This window comes from Etheostoma spectabile, chromosome 7 (genome assembly GCF_008692095.1).
Source record: "Etheostoma spectabile isolate EspeVRDwgs_2016 chromosome 7, UIUC_Espe_1.0, whole genome shotgun sequence".
Lineage (NCBI taxonomy): Eukaryota > Metazoa > Chordata > Actinopteri > Perciformes > Percidae > Etheostoma > Etheostoma spectabile.
In genome coordinates this window covers 1,328,683-1,349,720 of record NC_045739.1, presented here as the reverse complement: position 1 = coordinate 1,349,720, position 21,038 = coordinate 1,328,683, and the positions used below count along the sequence as shown (strand labels likewise).

At 43.9% G+C, this 21,038-nt stretch overlaps 1 protein-coding gene across 1 annotated transcript in view; it reads left to right on the top strand.

Annotated features, from left to right (window-relative positions):
* srms (src-related kinase lacking C-terminal regulatory tyrosine and N-terminal myristylation sites) overlaps positions 1-20,353 on the top strand; it is a 42,007-nt gene extending 21,654 nt beyond the window's left edge. Inside the window, exons 4-8 of the mRNA XM_032520231.1 lie at positions 3,041-3,188; positions 5,459-5,617; positions 14,273-14,454; positions 15,857-16,013; positions 18,004-20,353. Of these exons, the coding sequence (XP_032376122.1) occupies positions 3,041-3,188; positions 5,459-5,617; positions 14,273-14,454; positions 15,857-16,013; positions 18,004-18,203 (846 nt within the window). The 3' untranslated portion in view covers positions 18,204-20,353. The remainder of the gene's footprint in view (positions 1-3,040; positions 3,189-5,458; positions 5,618-14,272; positions 14,455-15,856; positions 16,014-18,003) is intronic.
* Positions 20,354-21,038: the final 685 nt, after the last annotated feature.

Here is a 21,038-nt window from a genome sequence, read left to right as displayed (position 1 = left end):
ACTCCTAAATCCAGCTGACATGCCCTCTGTGGTAGAGGCAGAGCTGGAGGATGATGGGGGATTGTCGTCAATTTCCCTGGTGGAAGTCGCTGAGGTAGTCAAACAACTCCACAGCGGCAAAGCCCCAGGGATTGATGAGATCTGTCCAGAATTGCTGAAAGCTCTGGGTGTGGAGGGGCTGTCTTGGCTGACACGCCTCTTTAACATTGCGTGGAAGTCTGGGACGGTGCCTAAGGAGTGGCAGACCGGGGTGGTGGTTCCCCTCTTCAAAAAGGGGGACCAGAGTGTATGTGCCAATTACAGGGGTATCACACTTCTCAGCCTCCCTGGTAAAGTCTACTCCAAGGTGCTGGAAAGGAGGGTTTGGCCGATAGTCAAACCTCGGATTGAAGAGGAACAATGCAGATTCCGTCCTGGCTGTGGAACAACGGATCAGATCTTCACTCTCGCAAAGATCTTGGAGAGGGCCTGGGAGTATGCCCAACCAGTCTACATGTGTTTTGTGGATCTGGAGAAGGCGTATGACCGGGTCCCCCGGGAGAAATTGTGGGAGGTGCTGCGGGAGTATGGGGTAAGGGGGTCCCTTCTCAGGGCCATCCAATCTCTGTATGACCAAAGCGAGATCTGTGTCCGGGTTCTCGGCAGTAAGTCGGTCTCGTTCCAGGTGAGGGTTGGCCTCCGCCAGGGCTGCGCTTTGTCACCAATCCTGTTTATAGTATTTATGGACAGGATATCGAGGCGTAGTCGGGGCGGGGAGGGGTTGCAGTTCGGTGGGCTTGGCATCTCATCGCTGCTTTTTGCAGATGATTTGGTCCTGGGGGCGTCATTGGTCTGTGACCTTCAGCACTCACTGGATCGGTTTTCAGCCGAGTGTGAAGCGGCTGGGATGAGGATCAGCACCTCTAAATCTGAGGTCATGGTTCTCAGCAGGAAACCGATGGAGTGCTTTCTTCAGGTAGGGAGTGAGTCCTTACCCCAAGTGAAGGAGTTTAAGTACCTTGGGGTCTTGTTCGCGAGTGAGGGGACCATGGAGCGTGAGATTGGTCGGAGAATCGGAGCAGCTGGTGCGGTATAACATTCCGTTTATCGCACCGTTGTGACGAAAAGAGAGCTGAGTCAGAAGGCAAAGTTCTCGATCTAGCGGGCAATTTTCGTTCCTACCCTCACCTATGGTCATGAAGGCTGGGTCATGACCGAAAGAACGAGATCAAGGGTACAAGCGGCCAAAATGGGTTTCCTCAGGAAAGTGGCTGGCGTCTCCCTTAGAGATAGGGTGAGAAGCTCAGTCATCTGAGAGGAGCTCGGAGTAGAGCCGCTGCTCCTTCGCGTCGAAAAGGACCCAGTTGAGGTGGTTCGGGCATCTGGTAAGGCTGCCTCCTGGACGCCTCCCTAGGGAGGTGTTCCAGGCACGTCCAGCTGGGAGGATGCCTCGGGGACGACCCAGGACTAGATGGAGAGATTATATCTCCAACCTGGCCTGGGAACGCCTCGGGATCCCCCAGTCGGAGCTGGTTGATGTGTCTCGGGAAAGGGAAGTTTGGGGTCCCTTACTGGATTAAGCGGATGAAGATGGATGGATGGATGGAGCCAATATATATCCAGAAATATGTTAAAAAACATAAACATATTTCCCATAAATTAGTTATTTGCAGTTATTTATGATGATTCTGGTGGACAGACTATGCAACGCCATCACTAACAGGGATGTTGTAGAGCACCCTCTGGTGGACAGACTATACAATGCTATCAATAACAGGGACGCTGTAGGGCGTCCTCTGGTGGACAGACTATGCAACGTCATCACTAACAGGGACGTTGTAGAGCATCCTCTGGTGGACAGACTATGCAATGCCATCACTAACAGGGACCTTATAGAGCGCCCTCTGGTGGACAGACTATGCAACGCCATCACTAACAGGGACGTTGTAGAGCGTCCTCTGGTGGACAGACTATGCAACGCTGTCACTAACAGGGACGTTGTAGAGCATCCTCTGGTGGACAGACTATTCAACGCCGTCACTAACAGGGACGTTGTAGAGCGTCCTCTGGTGGACAGACTATTTAACACCATCACTATCAGGGACGTTGTAGAGCGTCATCTGGTGGACAGACTATGCCACACCACCATTTTGTTTTTCTTCAATAATAATGTAATAAAGTTGAGATGGATTAAACTTTTGGAGAAACGTAACCCAACGTTGCGCTGCGTTGGCCGGTCACGTAAACGGTGGCAGATCAAGTAAGAAGGAAATAAACATGTTTTGAGTCCCCTGAATGGTTATTTTTACTCTTTTGGGGAGTAGGTTGTCTTTCATATTTTTTGACAGGGACAAATCTATATTGTCTAAATTTGGGGGGGGGGGGCATGTCCCTTGCTTCCAAAATCTGCGCCTATGGTAAACACAGCCTTAAAAGTGGTGCCTTTGCATGATTCCTTGTGTAAAAACTCTCTCGATTAAATTGTATGAGCGTTAGTCAACTAAGCCGTTTTTTGTTGAGGGGAAGTCCTAGATGAATCAAACACATTTAAAATGCACAATACATCCTTCAGTGTTGGAAGATGTGTAAATACAACCAAGTTGCACATTTGTTTGAAACTGTTTTAACTTTAATATGGAAGTATTGGGTGGTCCTCTCTCCAAGAAAGACAAGATACTTACTGGTTTCTCTTGATCTATGAGGGGCTTATTGGAAAACTGCCATATTACCTTGCAGCATTTCTCTGTTACGCAGAGGGACATTATCATAATCATATCATAATCTCTGCTGACTGGCTTTTAATTCATGTTCCACTAGCTTGGTCTGAACTTGGAAAAACTGCTTTTAACTTTAGTTCACCTGACTCCTGCAACATTCTTAAAATCAACTCAATTGTGCTTCTTGGACAATTTAGATATGTGGTTTTATATTTATAATGGGGTTTTATATTTCTTGTGATTGTACTTTCTGTATTTGACTTTGTAATCTGACTCGATGAAAATGAATGCGCCCCTTAATGAGCTTTAAAGTTGTCTGACCTCACCCTGTCGTCTCTGTGCAGCGGGAGCTGTTCGACATGGAGCCATGGGAGAGACCTCGAGAGGATTTCAGACTCCAAAATAAACTGGGAGAGGGACACTTTGGAGAGGTGTGGGAGGCTCTGTGGACCACAGAGAACAGGAAAGTGGCCATAAAGACACTGAAACGAGGTATGAATCCAGGGAGATACTGTCTCTCTAGTCTAAATTATGTGATTGAAGATCGGGTTAGAGACATCTCTGGGGATTAAAGGCAATGTTTATGGCGATCAAATTTTTACTTCCAAATCCTAATGAACAGGCAAAAGTGCAAGATATTTGTGTAGTCAACAATTACCATAAAATTGTACAATGCATACTTGGGAAAGCAAAGTGTCACAGATATAAATATGTATCAAAAATGAAAAAAGGACAAGAAATTACACAAAGTGAGGACAGCAAGGTAGATTGTTATTGGTACTCAAACAACAAAAATGATAATCCCCAGCATATACAGTCATGGACGAAATTATTGGCACCCCTGGAACTTTTCAAGAAAATGCACTATTTCTTCCAGAAAAGTGTTGTAATGACAAATGTTTTGGTTCACACATGTTTATTACCTTTGAGTGCATTGGAACAACACAAAAAAGCAGAAGAAAAAAGGCAAATTTTACATCATTTTACACAAAACTCATAAAATGGACTGGACAAAATCATTGGCACCCTATTAAAACTGTGGGTAAATAATTTCATTTCAAGCATGTGATGTTCATTTAAACTCACCTGTGGCAAGTAACAGGTGCTGGAAATATAGAAATCATAACTGAAGCCAGTTAGAGTGTATAAAAGTTGGCTCAACCTTTGTGTTGTGTGCCTGTGTGTGCCACACCAAGCATGGAGAAGAGAAAGAAGAGCCAAGAATTGTCTGAGGACTTAAGAAGCAAAATTGTCGACAAATATCAACAATCTCAAGGTTACAAGTCAATCTCCAGAGATCTTAAAGTTCCTTTGTCCACTGTGTGCAATATAATCAAGAAGTTTACAACCCATGGAACTGTGACAAATCTCCCTGGACGCCGACAGAAGAGAAAAATTGATGAAAGAATGCAACGCAGGATAGTTTGAATGGTGGATAAACAACCTCAGTCAACTTCCACGCAAATTCAGGCTCTCCTGCAGACTCAGGGTGCATCAGTGTTAGCTCGAACCATACGTCATCATCTGAATGAGAAGAAGCGCTATAGCAGGAGACCGAGGAGAACCCCATTTCTGAAACAGAGGCATAAAAAAGCAAGACTGCAGTTTGCAAAAATGTACCTGAGTAAGCCTCAATCCTTCTGGGAGAACGTTTTGTGGACAGATGAGACTAAGGTAGAGCTTATTGGCAAAGTAGGTCATTCTACTGGTTAAAGAAAACAGAAATAGGCCTACAAAGAAAAGAACACAGTACCTACAGTCAAACATGGTGGAGGTTCAAGGATGTTTTTGGGTTGTTTTGCTGCCTCTGGCACTGGGTGCATTGACTGTGTGCAAAGAATCATGAAATCTGGAGAGTATCAAAAGATTTTGGCCCATAATGTAGGCCCTAGTGTCAGAAAGCTGGGTCTGCGTCAGAGGTCATGGGTGTTTCAGCAGGACAATGACCCGAAACATACCTCAAAAAACACCCAAAAATGATTGGAGACAAAGCGCTGGAGAATTCTGAAGTGGCCATCAATTAGTCCAGATCTAAATCCCATAGAACATCTATGGCGAGATCTCAGAATTGCTGTTGCGAGAAGGCACCCTTCAAATCTGAGAGACCTGGAGCAGTTTTCAGAAGAAGAGTGTTCCAAAACTCTAGTTGAGAGGTGTAAGAGGCTTGTTGATGGTTATAGGAAGCGATTGGTTTCAGTTATTTTCTCCAACGGGTCTGCAACCAAATATTAAGCTGAGGGTGCCAACAATTTTGTCCAACCTAATTTTTGAGTTTTGTGTAAAATTATGTCAAATTTGCCTTTTTTCTTCTGCTTTTTTGTGCTGTTCCAATGCACTTATAGGTAATAAACATGTGTATATCAAAACACTTGTCATTGCAACACTTTTTTGAGAGAAATGGTGCATTTTCTGGAAAAGTTCCAGGGGTGCCAATGATTTTGTCCATGACTGTATACAACCACAAGCGCTTATTCACAGGTATACTCACACTCACACACACACACACACACACACACACACACACCAAGGGAAACGTAGCTTCTGAGAGTGAGAATATAAATTATGGAAATGGGGGACAGTTTGTAGAAATGTGGGAAGCTGCGTGGAGCAGTGAGAGAAGACAGGCGTGTTTGTTAAGATAAAAGCTATGAACGTAAAGCAAAATGAATGACATGAAAGCAGCAAAAACAGGGAACAAAAGGACAAGCAGGATAATGAAATGAGGATTAAATTCACCTATAATTCTGTTTCTGCTCCTCCAGAGGACACGAAGCAGGACGAGTTTGTGAAGGAGGTTCAGGCGTTGAAGAGCCTCCACCACCCGAAGCTGATCCAGCTGCTGGCCATGTGCTCCAGAGGAGAGCCGGTCTACATTGTGACCGAGCTCATGAGCAAAGGAAGCCTCAAGTCTTACCTCACTTGTGAGTGAAACACACACACACACACACACACACACATACATATGTGTATATGCTGTATATACTGTATATACTGTATTTGTGTAAATACTGTATATATGTGTATATATATGAGTATATATGGGTATATATGTATACAGTACATATGTGTATGTATAAAGCAAGTATATGTGTATATATGTGTGTGTATATGTGTGTATATGTGTATATATATATATATATATATATATATATATATATATATGTGTGTACATATATATATGTGTGTGTGTGTATGTATATATGTATATATATACGTGGGTGTATATATACTATATATATATATATATATGTATATATATATCAAATTTGTTATGTTTTGAAGTGTGCTTGTATGAGCTACTTCTCCATAGTCAGTGTACTAGCTACAGTACATGCTAGTAGAACTATCCTACACACAGTGTGTACACAGTGTATGAAGTAAACCAGGCCTCTTTATTATCATGAACATTTTTCTCACTTTACCCCCCGATGTCATACCGGTTGCTGTCAATGTGTTTAAGCTCCAGTGCCAACAACTAGCATAGCTTTTTAACAGTCCAACCAATATTTACTTATATAATTACAATGTGACATATCTAAACAAAATCAACAATTTCCAGTCATACTCCTTAAGACCTTGGCTAATGTTAGCAAGTAATTGCATCTGAACAGAGAAACCGCAATTATGTAAAAGAAAATGGACAATTAGACAATCATGTAACAATTGTTACAGGTCTATATCCTCAATAAGGTTTATTTCCTGTTTCTAAACTTTTAATACTTAATAACATACTATAAAAAATAAAATACTTTTAATAACTTTTTTACTCTTTAATATGCAAATAGGTTTAGAACAGGAAGTTAAGTTAAGTTAAGTTTTTGTTGGGGTCGGAGAATTTCAGCCCTTACCTCAGAGTTTTTTTGGAAATCCCTGTGAAACAGTATTTAGGCTAAGTGGCAGTTAAATCTCTCCTCCTCAAATCCAATCCAAGTGGAATTATAATCAGTGTTCTTGCAGCTGCGCTCTGCACAGAAATATTGTTGTTTTATAAAGGCTTCAATCACAGGGAGTCTTAGCAAGCAAAGTGGAAGGGTTTGACTCGGATATGTCTCATGGCGTGTGTGTGTGTGTGTTCCTTAAATAGCATTGCTTCTCTATCATAACAAATATTCAGCTTTATGAGTCATTTAGAGTCACTTGCTCTTTAAGCACAACCTGCTGAAGTGTGCATTTATGCAACAAGCTCTTGTACTGAAATGTAATCTAATATCAAAAAACATAATAGGAGCCAATTGAGGTGGTTCAGGTATCTGGTAAGGAAGCCTCCTGGGGGCCTCCCTAGGGAGGTGTTCCAGGCACATCCAGCTGGGAGGAGGCTTTGCACAGGACCCAGGACTAGGTGGAGAGATTATATCTCCAACCTGGCCTGGAAACGCCTCGGGATCCCCCAGTGGGAGCTGGTTAACGTGGCTCTGGAAAGGAAAGTTTGGGGTCCCCTGCTGGAGCTGCTCCCCCTGAGACCCGACACCAAATAAGCGGATGAAGATGGATGGCACCGCACGTTCTGCGGTGCCATGTTCATCTGCCACACTCTGCGGTGCCCAGCTACATCCTGCTGTGCCTTGTAATGCTGCACAGTGCCCTGCTATGCCATGAACTACTACAAAGAACTGCTACAAACTACTATTTTTTCTATTTTTGTTATTTCCACTAACCCCAACCGGCCCGTCAGACACCGCCTACCAAGGGCCTGGGTCTGTCCGAGGTTTCTGCCTAAAAGGAAGTTTTTCCTCGCCACTGTCGCACTGTTGCTTGCTCTGGAGGAAACTACTAGAACTGTTGGGTCCTTGAAAATTTTAGAGTGTGGTCTAGACTTACTCTGTATCTGTAAAGTGTCTTGAGATAACTCTTGTTATGAATTGATACTATAAATAAAATTGAATTGAAATTGAATTGAATTGGATGGATGGATGAAAATAATGCAAATGAAATTGGCACTTGACTTTAGGATATTTTTACTCACCAGGCTGGTTATTGTACCTTAATTCAAGATTCAAGATTAACTTTATTGTTAAATTTGTCTTGGACTTTTCACCCATCATGCAGCAATTAAAGACAACATGCCACACTAGGGCTGTAACTAACAATTATTTTCATTGTCAGTTTATCTGTAGATTATTTTCTTGATTAATGGATTAGTTGCTTGGTCTATAAAATGTAAAAAAAATGGTGAAAAATGTGAATCAGTTTTTCCCAAAGTCCAGGATGACGTCCTCAAATGTCTTGTTTTGTCAGACCCGGCTGGCAGAATAACCCAAACGCAGACAAGGAGAAGTTCAATGAGAGTTTATTGATACTAATCCGTGCACCAGATGACCAACCAAGGTGAAACAGAGGGAAATGCTGTGACGGCAGGTGAGTGAAGACAATCCGGGGGTGAAGAGTGTTGACGGTCCGTAGCAGGAGAATGAGAAGACTAACGATCCGACAGGGACTGGATGTCAGGTCATGGTATAAGAGCTGGTGGTGATGATGATGAGACACAGGTGGGTGCTGGTGATTAGGCTGAGCAGGAACAGGTGATGGTGATTAGGCTGAACAGGAACAGGTGATGAGTGAAGGAGGCCACACCTCCCCAGGTTGCATAGCAACAGGAACAATGATGCACAGACAGACAACAAACAGGATCAGAGCGGGGGATGCCTGACAGTACCCCCCCTCCGACGACCGCCTCCAGGCGGACCACCCGGAGCACCGGGCTGGCGACGGTAAAAGTCCCGTAGCAGACCATCATCCAGAATCTGGCGACGAGGTATCCAGCTCCGCTCCTCCGGTCCGTACCCCTCCCAATCCACCAGGTACTGAAACCCACGACCCCGCCGACGGGAGTCCATGATGCGATTGACGGTGTAAACGGGACCCCCATCGATCACACGCGGAGGTGGAGGACGAGCTGGAGGGGGCAACAGGGGGCTAAGCAGAACAGGTTTCAGCCGAGAAACATGGAAAGCAGGATGTACCTTGAGTGAGCGAGGCAGTGTCAACCTGACCACCGCAGGATTAATCAGGCGTTCCACAGTGAACGGCCCAATGAACCGGGGTGACAACTTCCGAGATTCAGTCCGCAGGGGCAAGTCCCGAGTTGACAGCCACACCCGGTCCCCAACAGAGTACCGTGGGGCCGGAATGCGGTGGCGATTGGCCTGGGTTTGGTATTGACCAGAAACCCTCAGCAACGCAGTCCGAGCACGGTGCCATGTCCTGTGGCAGCGGCGGATATGAGCCTGAACAGACGGCACCGCCAGATCCTTCTCCTGAGACGGAAACAAAGGGGGTTGATAACCATATACGCATTGAAAAGGAGACATACCAGTAGCGGACGTAGGGAGCGTGTTGTGAGCATATTCCACCCAAGGAAGCTGAGATGCCCAGGAGCTGTGGTTCGCGGACACCAGGCAACGCAGTGTGGTCTCCATCTTCTGGTTAGCCCTTTCTGCTTGGCCATTGGTTTGAGGATGAAACCCAGATGACAGGCTGACGGTGGCGCCGATGGCAGAGCAAAATGCCTTCCAGACCGCCGAAGTGAATTGGGGACCACGGTCCGAGACAATGTCGCAAGGCAGACCATGAACACGGAAAACCTCCCTCACCAGAATCATGGCCGTCTCCTTGGCAGAGGAAAGTTTAGGCAGAGGCAGGTAATGGGTGAATTTACTGAATCTGTCAACAACAGTGAGAATCACAGTGTTACCTTCAGAAGGAGGCAAACCGGTAACAAAGTCCAGCGCCAGGTGCGACCAAGGGCGACGAGGAATGGGCAGTGGCCGCAGAAGACCCGCAGCAGGGCGATTGGATCCCTTGTTCTGAGCACAAACAGGACATGCAGAAACAAAAACACGAGCATCCTCACCCATGGCAGGCCACCAGAAACGCCGCCGAAGCATGGCCATAGTGCGCGCCACGCCAGGATGACATGAGGTCTTGGCAGAATGTGCCCACAGAAGTACATTAGAGCGGACATTCTCAGGGACGAAAAGTCGCCCCGGAGGTCCGTTACCTGGGTCTGGTTGGTTGTGCAGAGCGGCCAATACTTCCTCCTCAACCCTCCAAAGGACAGCGCCGATGACCTTGTCCCGAGGCAAGATGACTTCACGCTCCACTTCCTTCTCCTCCAGCACGGAATACATGCGGGACAAGGCATCAGGCTTGCCATTCCGAGAACCGGGCCTGAAAGTGAGGGAAAAATTAAAACGTCCAAAGAACAGTGCCCATCGGGCCTGCCGGGGATTGAGTCGTCTGGCCGACCTGACATATTCCAGGTTCTTGTGGTCGGTCCAGACCACAAATGGTTGAGAGGCACCCTCCAACCAATGTCGCCACTCCTCCAATGCGAGCTTCACGGCCAGTAACTCGCGATTTCCCACGTCGTAGTTCCTCTCCGCAGGGGACAGACGACGAGACAGAAAGGCGCAGGGATGGAGCTTCCCGTCCTTAGCCGAACGTTGGGACAAGATAGCACCAACCCCGACGTCCAAAGCATCCACCTCGACCACGAACTGACGGGACACGTCCGGTTGAGTGAGAATCGGTGCCGAGGTGAAACGACCCTTCAACTCCAGAAAGGCGTCCTCAGCAGCAATACTCCAGCAGAAATCCTTGAGACTTGAGGTCAAGGCGGTCAGAGGGGCGGCCACCCGACTGTAATCCCGTATGAAACGTCGGTAGAAGTTGGCAAATCCGAGGAAACGCTGAAGCTGCTTCCTGGTCTCCGGCGTAGGCCACTCCAACACTCCACGTACCTTCTCCGGATCCATCTGGACTTGACCCTCAGACACGATGTACCCCAGGAAGGAGGTGGTGCGAGCGTTGAAGGCACATTTCTCCGCCTTAACAAAGAGTCGATTCTCCAACAGTCTCTGGAGCACCTGGAGAACATGTTGTTTGTGCTCCGAAACATCCTTGGAATAGATAAGGATATCGTCCAAGTAGACAAACACAAACTGCCCCACCATGTCCCTGAGGACATCGTTGATAAGGCACTGAAACACAGCAGGCGCGTTAGTTAGTCCAAACGGCATGACCAGGTATTCAAAGTGACCCATAGGAGTGTTGAATGCAGTCAGCCACTCATCACCCTCCCTGATCCGTACCAGGTGATACGCGTTCCGAAGGTCAAGCTTAGTAAAAATCACAGAGCCTTGCAGAGAATCAAAAGCGGAATCCATTAAGGGCAGAGGATACTTATTTTTAACGGTTATGTCATTAAGCCCACGATAGTCAATGCAGGGTCTCAGAGATCCATCCTTCTTACCCACAAAGAAGAATCCGGCTCCCAGAGGCGAGGAAGATGGACGGATTATTCCAGCATCCAAGGAGTCCTTAATGTAGGTTTCCATAGCCTCCCGTTCAGGTCTCGAGATGTTGTACAGTCGTCCCTTTGGGTAAGAGATGTTCTTCAGCAGTTCAATGGCCATATCATAAGGTCGGTGTGGAGGCAAGGATAATGCTCGTTCCTTACTGAAGACATCTCCCACGACATGATATTCCTGTGGTACTTGTGATAGATCAGGCGGCTCAGGCTGCAACCTCTGGGGAGAAACAGACTGAGAAACAGCAGATTTCAGACAATTAGCATGACACCACGTGCTCCAACTAACTATCTTGCTATTACCCCAGTCAATAGCGGGATTATGCCTTATCAGCCACGGAAAACCCAGGACTAAAGGTATGAGAGGAGAAGGCATAACGTAGAAGGAGATCTCCTCCGAGTGATTACCAGACAGTAACATCTGAACAGGTTCAGTCCTGGCAGTGATGCGGTTAATCAGTCTTCCATGCAAAGTGGTAGCTTCCATGACCTTGGGTAATGCTACCTTAGAAAGTCCCAGCTGATCCACTAAACCGGAATCCATAAAACAATCATCCGCTCCAGAGTCAATAAGCGCCTGTACCTCAATAGGTTGTCCTTTAAAAATCATCGTGGCGTGAAAAGGTGCTCGGAGGTGAGGGTGGGGAGAACTAGAAGTGTGACTCGCCAGAATACTCCCCACATCTAGCGAGCCTGATAGTTTCCCGACCGCAGAGGACAGGATGCCAGGTAATGGTTCGGTTGTCCGCAGTACAGACAGCTATCAGACTCCTTTCTCCGACGCCGCTCCTGCTCAGACAACCGCTGACGACCCATCTGCATAGGTTCGGATTCCGAGAAAACCTCCTCTCTCCTTCGGCGAGGTGTAGGTGACAGATTGGGTATCCTCTGTCGCCTCTCTCTCCCACGCTCCAGACGACGATTATCCACCCGAACAAATAAGGAAATCAAGTCCTCCAATCCTGCTGATTCAGGGTAAGAAATGAGTTCGTCCTTCATCTGCTCACACAGTCCTTTGTAGTAAGCCGCCTCCAACGATTCATCATTCCAGCGGCTCTCCACTGCCAGCGTACGGAACTCAACAACGTACTCCGCGACACTGCGCACTCCCTGTTGCAGCGAAGAGAGGCGTCTCGCGGCATCCTTGCCACGAACCGGCAGGTCAAATAATGTCCTTAATGCAGCCGTAAAGTCTGAATAAGAAAATGCCATCCCTTCGCCGCTCTCCCACACAGCTGTAGCCCATTCCAAAGCCTTGCCTCCTAATAATCCCGTCACAAACGCTATTTTAGCTCGGTCGGTAGCGTAGGATCGGGGCTGTTGCTCAAACACGAGTCCACATTGCATTAAAAATGAACGACACTTCCCAAAACTGCCTTCATATCTCTCCGGTGTGGGGACCCACGGCTCACGAACAGAGTCAATAGCAGGTCTTACCGTAACCTGCTCCGGTAGAGACACGGGTGCAGGCGAAGCGGACAAACTGGCGAGCTGGTTCTGGAGACCAGAAATGTTTGTAGTCAGTGACTGGAGCGTGTTCATGATCTCCTGGAGCGCGGCGCCGTGTTGTCCCAACAAAGCGCCCTGGTGTGAAACTGCCAGCTTCACCGTCTCCAAGTCTGCTGGGTTCATAGTATGGTCGGATCGTTCTGTCAGACCCGGCTGGCAGAATAACCCAAACGCAGACAAGGAGAAGTTCAATGAGAGTTTATTGATACTAATCCGTGCACCAGATGACCAACCAAGGTGAAACAGAGGGAAATGCTGTGACGGCAGGTGAGTGAAGACAATCCGGGGGTGAAGAGTGTTGACGGTCCGTAGCAGGAGAATGAGAAGACTAACGATCCGACAGGGACTGGATGTCAGGTCATGGTATAAGAGCTGGTGGTGATGATGATGAGACACAGGTGGGTGCTGGTGATTAGGCTGAGCAGGAACAGGTGATGGTGATTAGGCTGAACAGGAACAGGTGATGAGTGAAGGAGGCCACACCTCCCCAGGTTGCATAGCAACAGGAACAATGATGCACAGACAGACAACAAACAGGATCAGAGCGGGGGATGCCTGACATGTTTTGTCCACAACTCAAAAATATTCAGCTTCCGGTCCCAGAGGAGAGAAGAAACTAGAGAATATTTCAATTTAACAAGCTGGAAGCAGATAAATGTTACGTTTTTTCATAAAAAAATGGCTCAATCTGAATCTCTTATCAAAAATGTTGGCCACTAATTCAATTGTTGACAACTAATTGATTAATCTTTGCAGCTCTAATCCACACAAACACATCAATAATAATTAAAAAATAGATATCCCTTTTCCTAAAAGTCCCTTTAATAAAACAAAACAAAAATAATCCCTCCATGCCTTATCTGACTCCATTTAGAATTTTTTTATGACACATGGATACATTTATTTTTAAATGTATTAAATGTGCTACAATGGTCTCTGAACCTCCCACCATAGGGCGATCACTGGTACCGGGTGTGCAGAACACGGGATGACCCAGTAACTATTTTATTGGCTTGTGAAGATGCACATTGTAAAGTCGTACTGTAAATGCACTGCAACATATGCTTTTTGACCCCTATAATCGTCAACACTGTCTGTATCAGGCCGAGCAGTATGGACTTTAACTGCACAGAGAGGTAAAAACTGCGTAGTTCCCCTTTAGGCATTAAAGTTTAACCCTAATTGCTTGAACACAACACAAACAACACACATGCATTCGAACTGTTAAGGAAGCAGCACAACTCATTTCACATACGTCAAAACAGGGGGTCCGGGACCCCTAGGGGGTCCTCAGCGTTAATGCAGGTATGGGTATGGGCTGAAATATGTGCCACCAAATTATTGTTAATTTTTAGAAAGTTTTTTCAAAAATTTAAATGTCTCAACATGAATCCAACATATTATCAGCAAATATAAATGAATGATAGGCTTACCCATTCACAGATACAGTTCATACTAAGGATTTGCTGTGCTACATGTACAGTATGTTTAACATTAAAACATGATTTTTAAAATCATCCCAACAATTATTATTGTAATAGCTTAGTACTCCATGCATTAAAAATACATGTATTTAAGCTTTAGGCTGCCCTACATGTTATTATCGTCCTGTTATATGTAACTTTATTTGATACTGTATGTAGTAGGGGGTCCCTGCGCCGTCTCTCTCTTAGTTTAGGGGTTTGTGGCTTAGAAAAGAAGACCCCTGACATTGTAAAGAAGATTTGGTTAAATTTGGTTAAAATGTGTGTGTTTTCAGCTGCTGAAGGCCAGGTGCTGACATCAGCTCATCTGATCTACATGGGGAGTCAGATCGCCGAGGGCATGGCCTACCTGGAGGACAGAAACATCGTCCATAGGGACCTGGCTGCCAGGAACATCCTGGTGGGAGACGATCTCATCTGCAAGGTGGCCGACTTTGGACTGGCTCGGATTATTAAGGTAAGCAGGTTGTACATGTGTGTGTGTGTGCCTGCAAGAAAGAGAGAAAGACAGCATGGAAACACATATGAAAGAGGGGCTATTTTTGTTGTCTCATTTGTCAAGAACTATTTTCTTATTTTAGAATAACGCTAATTATTGGCCCATGTTCTTTTGAATATGTATCGTATATGTATGCTCTGTTGTTCCTGTGTAACCTCGCGTACACTGAATGCATAACTACATCCTCCATCTGTCCACTCAAATCTGCATAATTCAGAACATCATGACGCCATCTCTTAAAAGACAATACTAAATACAGTAAATCAATCAGATTCTCCATAAAGACCTTATCTGCTGCATTTTAACTTGTAAATGAGAAACTAACTTATTTAATCCTGTTAGCTATTCAACATTACCTGTCTAAATATACATTGGCTGTTTTTAATCAACATGTTTCTGTTTAAGGATAAAAATCTGAAACCTTTATTGTTGATAAAATATAGTAATTTCAATGTCATCTGCATGGTGAAGACATCAAAGGGATAGTTCAGATGTTTTGATGTGTGATTGCATGAGCTACTTCTCCATAGTCAGTGTGTTAGCTACAGTAGATGGCATGCCCCCAGTTTGGAGAAGCAGGCAGGAGTACCAACACAGAAGCCAAGTAATGTCCTGCTGTGGACGGGGGCAGCAGCTCAACAAATTTTAGACACCTAAGAAAACATTTAGTTTAAGTGGACGCTATATTTAGAATATTTTCAGCCCTCTTCCTTTCTGTCAGACAGCTTTTCACGACGGGGAACTGAAGCTGTTATCTCTGCTCTCTTCCACCAGACTCCTTTGACAAATACAGTCATTTTACCTCACAGAACACAATGGGAGTTGTTGCCTCAAACCGTTTGTTTGTGTTTTTGTGTGATTTGGTGTTTAAAAGGGTTTGTTCAAAATCACTTTTTTCACACAATAACTAACCGATGGAGGCAGCAATAGACCAGCAACCCACTTGTTCTGCAAGGTACAATTACTGTTGTTGTTAAAACAGTGTTTTTTTTCTGTGCTTGTTAAAGTGTGGTAGCTTTGAAGAGAGCATGCTGAGAGCATAATGCTGCCTGTTTCTCCAACATGTTTTTCCAACCCCCATCTACAGGAGGTAAACTCATACAACCAAAAGTTTGACATATCCCTTTAAGAGGAACACATACACCATGTATGGATTTTCTGTCTTGTACTATTTCTGCACACAAAATATGTGAATATAATTAAGTGTGAAACAACTTTCATATTACATAATTGTATATTGAGTCTGTTGGAAATGTAGTATTAAATATGAGAAACACAAAAGGCTACACAGTTCAACTAGTCCAAGTGTGTATATGTATATATATATATTCTGTTAACCCCTTCTCATCTCTCTCTACAGGACAGTGTGTATACAGCCAGTCGAAACACAAAGATCCCGGTGAGGTGGACAGCTCCCGAAGCAGCAATTTACCAGCGCTTCTCTGTAAAATCAGATATCTGGTCGTTTGGGGTCCTGCTGTACGAGATGATGTCACGGGGCAAGATGCCTTATGATGGTAGAGTGTTGACTTCTACTTTTTTGATGGAGCTATATTAACTACAGAGCTTTCCAGCAGATTGTTGGGAGCCTGTTACCTGTTTTATCAAGCAGTGGGAAAGAATTGGAAGTATGCACAACTCTCCGTTACTCATGGACTTATGAGTGTTAAAATGCAATGGACGTACTGGGTGTGCAAATGATGGGTGGTTACACAATTCTCTGCTTATTGTGTGCTTTGAAGGCATGATGTATGTGCGTTTTGGCTTACTGTGTTGAAGTTGGCGAGAGAGAGAGAGAACACAATGGCGGTCGAATGAGCTAGAGAGTGAATAAAGAAAGGGAGCTCTGGACAAAGCAGCAATCAGTCAACAAAATGTTATTTTTCTGATTGTTGCAGGAAGGTGCCACCTGATGAGTAAATGCATTATGACTGTGTGTGTGTGTGTGTGTGTGTGTGTGTGTGTGTGTGTGTGTGTGTGTGTGTGTGTCAGTTGGACCTGTAGTGCGTTGGTATGAAACGCAGAACGGCTGCGCGTCGGCTCCGTGCTGCGACCGTCCGTCAACACCCACCAGGTCCGGATTTGTTGAGGAACGGCTTTGGCCATGACTGACAGCTGAAGTCACGAGGACCCACATTAAGTCCTGCGAGATAACGTAGAATAGAACCACGAAGCCAACAATAGTTTGTTTCCATCCAGAGGAGTAGAGGGGGAACAACTCTGTTCTGTTTTCAAGCTGTAGTGCAGGGAGATATGAGCACGGTCTAATTTATTTTGAAAATTAACCAGATGTTTTATTTTGTTTCTGTACTCGACTTCCTGTCCCTTTATTGTGTGGTCAGTTGTTGCGGAGCTCTTTGGCGTCCTGCCAATAGAAGCTCTGCATATCTGCTCCGGAGGGCTGGGGTTCGTCGGAGCTGGGACAGAGTCGGGACGCAGCCGCTCAGCAGTCAGTGGAAATACACACATTGACTTTATTAGAAACCTAACGACTCCGCCGCCATTCAGAAGCGGATCTGCAGCCATTCCACACCCAGTGGAAATTAGGAGTGAGGGGCAAGGTGGGGGTTGGGTATACGACTGGGGGATAGACACCCACACTGGGTCCGAAGGCTCTTTGTTGACACCCATAAACGTCCAGGCTGTCCAAATTAAAAATGAAATACAGGCAGAGGGCAGCAGTGTTTCCCCTGTAATTGTACAGGGTTGGTATTTGGCACTTGTTAATCATTAACTTATTATTATAAGCAGTGGTTGCAAGTTATAATAGCCGTCCAAATAATACTTATAGGTGATTTCCAAAACAGTTATTAACTTTTGACAAAGTATTAACTATCTATCAATGTATAAACTAATTATTTCATATTACTAATAATAAAATAACAAATATAACATTAGTAATAATTAGTAAACCTTATAGATCATGATTTCATTGTTAAATTAATCAAATTACCATTTATTAATGTTGGTTATTACAAAGTGGTACCGTTTATTTTAATTCAGTCTCACACACACCGTTCTGCTACCACAACTACTCCCTGAGCACCAAATGTGGATTCATCCGCCGCTGAAAATAGTTCTCAACAATTTCCTCCTGTTTGTTTGATAAAAACTACAGTGAGCAGCTGTTTAAGTAAAATTACTGTTGAAATATATATTTGTGTTTTTAAATCTTTATGCCTGGGCTTGAACAGGAAGTCAGAAAGTATTGAGAGACCGACTAACACATTGTTGGTTTTGGTATTTTCAAGGAAAAAAACACATTGAGAAACACCAAACTTATCATTTAGTTATTTTTTTAATCCAAGATAACTGAATATCTTGATTTATTATGTGTCATGTTGACTTTACCTTTCAAAGTCGAGCTGTTGCCGTAAATCCTGATGTTATCACAGTTGTGGTTGCTGGCTATTTGCAGAGTGGAATATCCCTTCCTGCAAAAACAAAGATTAAGAAATAAGTACACTACTTTAACTCTTATACTGTTATGGTATATCTTTCTTTTAGGAAAAAGCAACAAGGAAGTGTTGGATCTGCTGTCATCTGGGTTTCGGCTGCCCTGTCCAACGCGCTGTCCTCAGAATATTTACCGCATCATGATGGACTGCTGGGCCGCTGAGCCCTCGAAGAGACCCTCCTTCCATGCGCTACACAGCCATTTGGATACAATATATGCCAGGATCTATTTTAAGACTATAGAAGTATAGAAATAAGGAGATATGGACGAAGAAGAGGACATTGAGAGCCAATCATCTGGTCACCAGCAGCAGCATGGACTGCAATTATGAAGGGATAGGTGGATGAGAAATAGTAGGGAAGGAATATTCTCCTCCCGCATGAAATCCACTTCCACAACAGGGTATAATTACTTTAAAAACACCAAGGTGTGACAGGACACAGAGAGGAGAGCATCAGAAGCGAACAAACACAAGTAAAAGGTTCAAGCCGGAGAAGATGCTCATCAAATCAAGGAGGAAATATAAGGAATCCTTTATTTCTTAAGCTGAAAGAAAGCAAGGTAGACAAATGAAAGGCTAAAAATAGTCTAAGACAGGTGAGTATACACTCCTACATAAAAAAAACACTGACCAATAAAACCCTCTGCACAGTCACAGAACTAACTGTTTTTAATTTTGTACCATTTTGTGTTTTATAAATAATGTTTTATTTCTGTGCCATGTCTCAATATGCACACTTTGAAATGTTATAATATCCTATGTCAGGACTTTAAGTCAATTGCCTGTCTTTTGACTGTGCTAAAATTGATTATGTGCAATAATTAAGTCCTTGCTGGGTTTTTAGCCATGCTAGCGGTACGGTGCATAAGATGCTGATGTGGCTTGCTCTGTTGGTAACACTTTGGGTTACAGTGAAATATCTCAACACGGGGGGGGGTTGAACTGATTGGCATGATATTTAGTACAGACCATCACACTCCACAAAGGACAAATCTAACAACTCTGGTGATCACATTGCTGTTCACATAGCGCCAAGCCACAATTTCTTCTTGTCCAACACTTCTATCTTGTTATGAACTAAAGAACAAACTATCATCAGATTCAGCTGGTGATTAAATGATTGGATAGTGTAAAGGTATCACTGAAGGATTGCAGTGACCAATAACTCTTTTATTTTATTATTGTGGCATGCAGGTATCCAACTCTATCACTGGAATATGCATTTCTTTCCCCTCATTTTTCAGAGTACATGACAGTAAATTAGAAGAATAAAGGTTGTTTTTGAAGGCGTTTTAGGACAAGAGGAACTTTTTCATTGTTCTAAGAACCGCCCTTTGCATCATGTCCGCAAAGCAAGAACTTGGAACAATCCTAGTCTTTAATACGTCTTTCTTTTTAAGCTTTAGTAGATACAATCCCAGCAGACAAGGAACTTAAATTGACTTAAGTGTACAGGGATTGGTTTAAACACATGAGCCAATGCAGCACCAGCATACCAAGTAGCTTCCCAAAATGTTGACCTATCAGCTTTCATGCCCACAACAATGCAAACATGCTAATGTTGCCATGGTAGCTTCTCAATTACCTCATACGCCAAATATTAGCGCTTTAGTAACCTATTAAGCTGGCAGGAAATTGACAATCATTAGCATGTTAGCACTTTTAGCATGTCAGGACTGAGCTCAAAACAGATAAGCACAAGTACAATTGAGTCTGACAAGCTGTCAAGTCTGAGATGTCCTAAAATAGCCACTGTTCAGTAGGTAAACCATTTGATTCTCACCATTTGTCATTCTTTCAACATTTTTTTTCATTGAGCCATTAACGTAGCTAAACAATGTCAGTCTTTTTATTAACCACAAGCATATTGTATTTAATTCAGCCTGCCTTCTGTTACAGGAATTTGAGAAGGTTTTGGCAACATGTTACATATCTAATACAGAATAGCATGGGAATTTTTTTTATCCTCCTGTGATATTTTTTGGGGGCTGACCCAAAGCCGGTGGGCTACAGAGCCATGTGTACAGGCTTAAAGCGATCACACTTTTTTTAGAGGCCCACAGTGATGGCCAGATACAACTAGAGTGCCTATGTTTACGCCACAGACTGTCCACAGACTATACTTCAAACCATGGACTGTGAAGAACTACAAAAAGTAATTCTGGATATGTCCAGTCTGGAAATGTCTTTTTATTTGTGGGGGGGCATTGCAGTTTTGCATTGCAATTTGAAAACAATGCAACTTTTGTCTTTTATGCATGAGAATATACAGCAGACAAAGCCAAGTTCAGGAAACTTTAGCCATAATCACCAAATCACAAGATTGAGTTGTATATGTTAGGCTGAGTGCCATCAGGTACCAAACACCAGTAGTGCAATAAAATATTTTAAGTATTGTTTTGAAATGTGTCTGTGATTTTTAGCATATAATCTGCTCTCTTTGTCATGTGCATTCAAATAAATCCACGTATTACACTAAATACAAATGGAAATAATGTGGGATGAAACTAGAACTTCATGCGGTGCAAACTCGCCTCACAGTGACACACATTTGAAGTTTAGGTGTGTAAATTAAACCCTTAAAGGTGGCTAGAACAATGCTGTTGTCTATCTACTGAATGACAAAAATATTTTTAAGCGCAGCTTAAGTGCTTTTGATATAAATTTGCTTTGCAACCAGATACTGACTGAGAAGGTCTGTCAGTTAAATAATAAGTTCAAAAAATAATGTTTTTTTGGTTTTCATTTTATTATACTGACTTCCAAAGTTTTCCGATAGATTTTCTATAAACTAAGTTGTAAACATCTCCTGCAAATTTTCTAACTTACAAAAGATATATTTAATGGCAACATTTCAGTACATGCAGGATTTTGTTTGCAACTTTTTACCAACTCGTCCCTCTCCTTCTCACCTGTCTCATGAAAACAACCAGTCCTCCAAACTATTCGATGATATCAGTCATTTCTTCCTACCCTCTAATATGACCTACACAAGCTTTTTCTCATCATATAAACCAGAGATCATAACTGTCGTGGTTTTGTTTGGATATAATTAGGCACAAAACCAACTGAAATAAGTTTAGA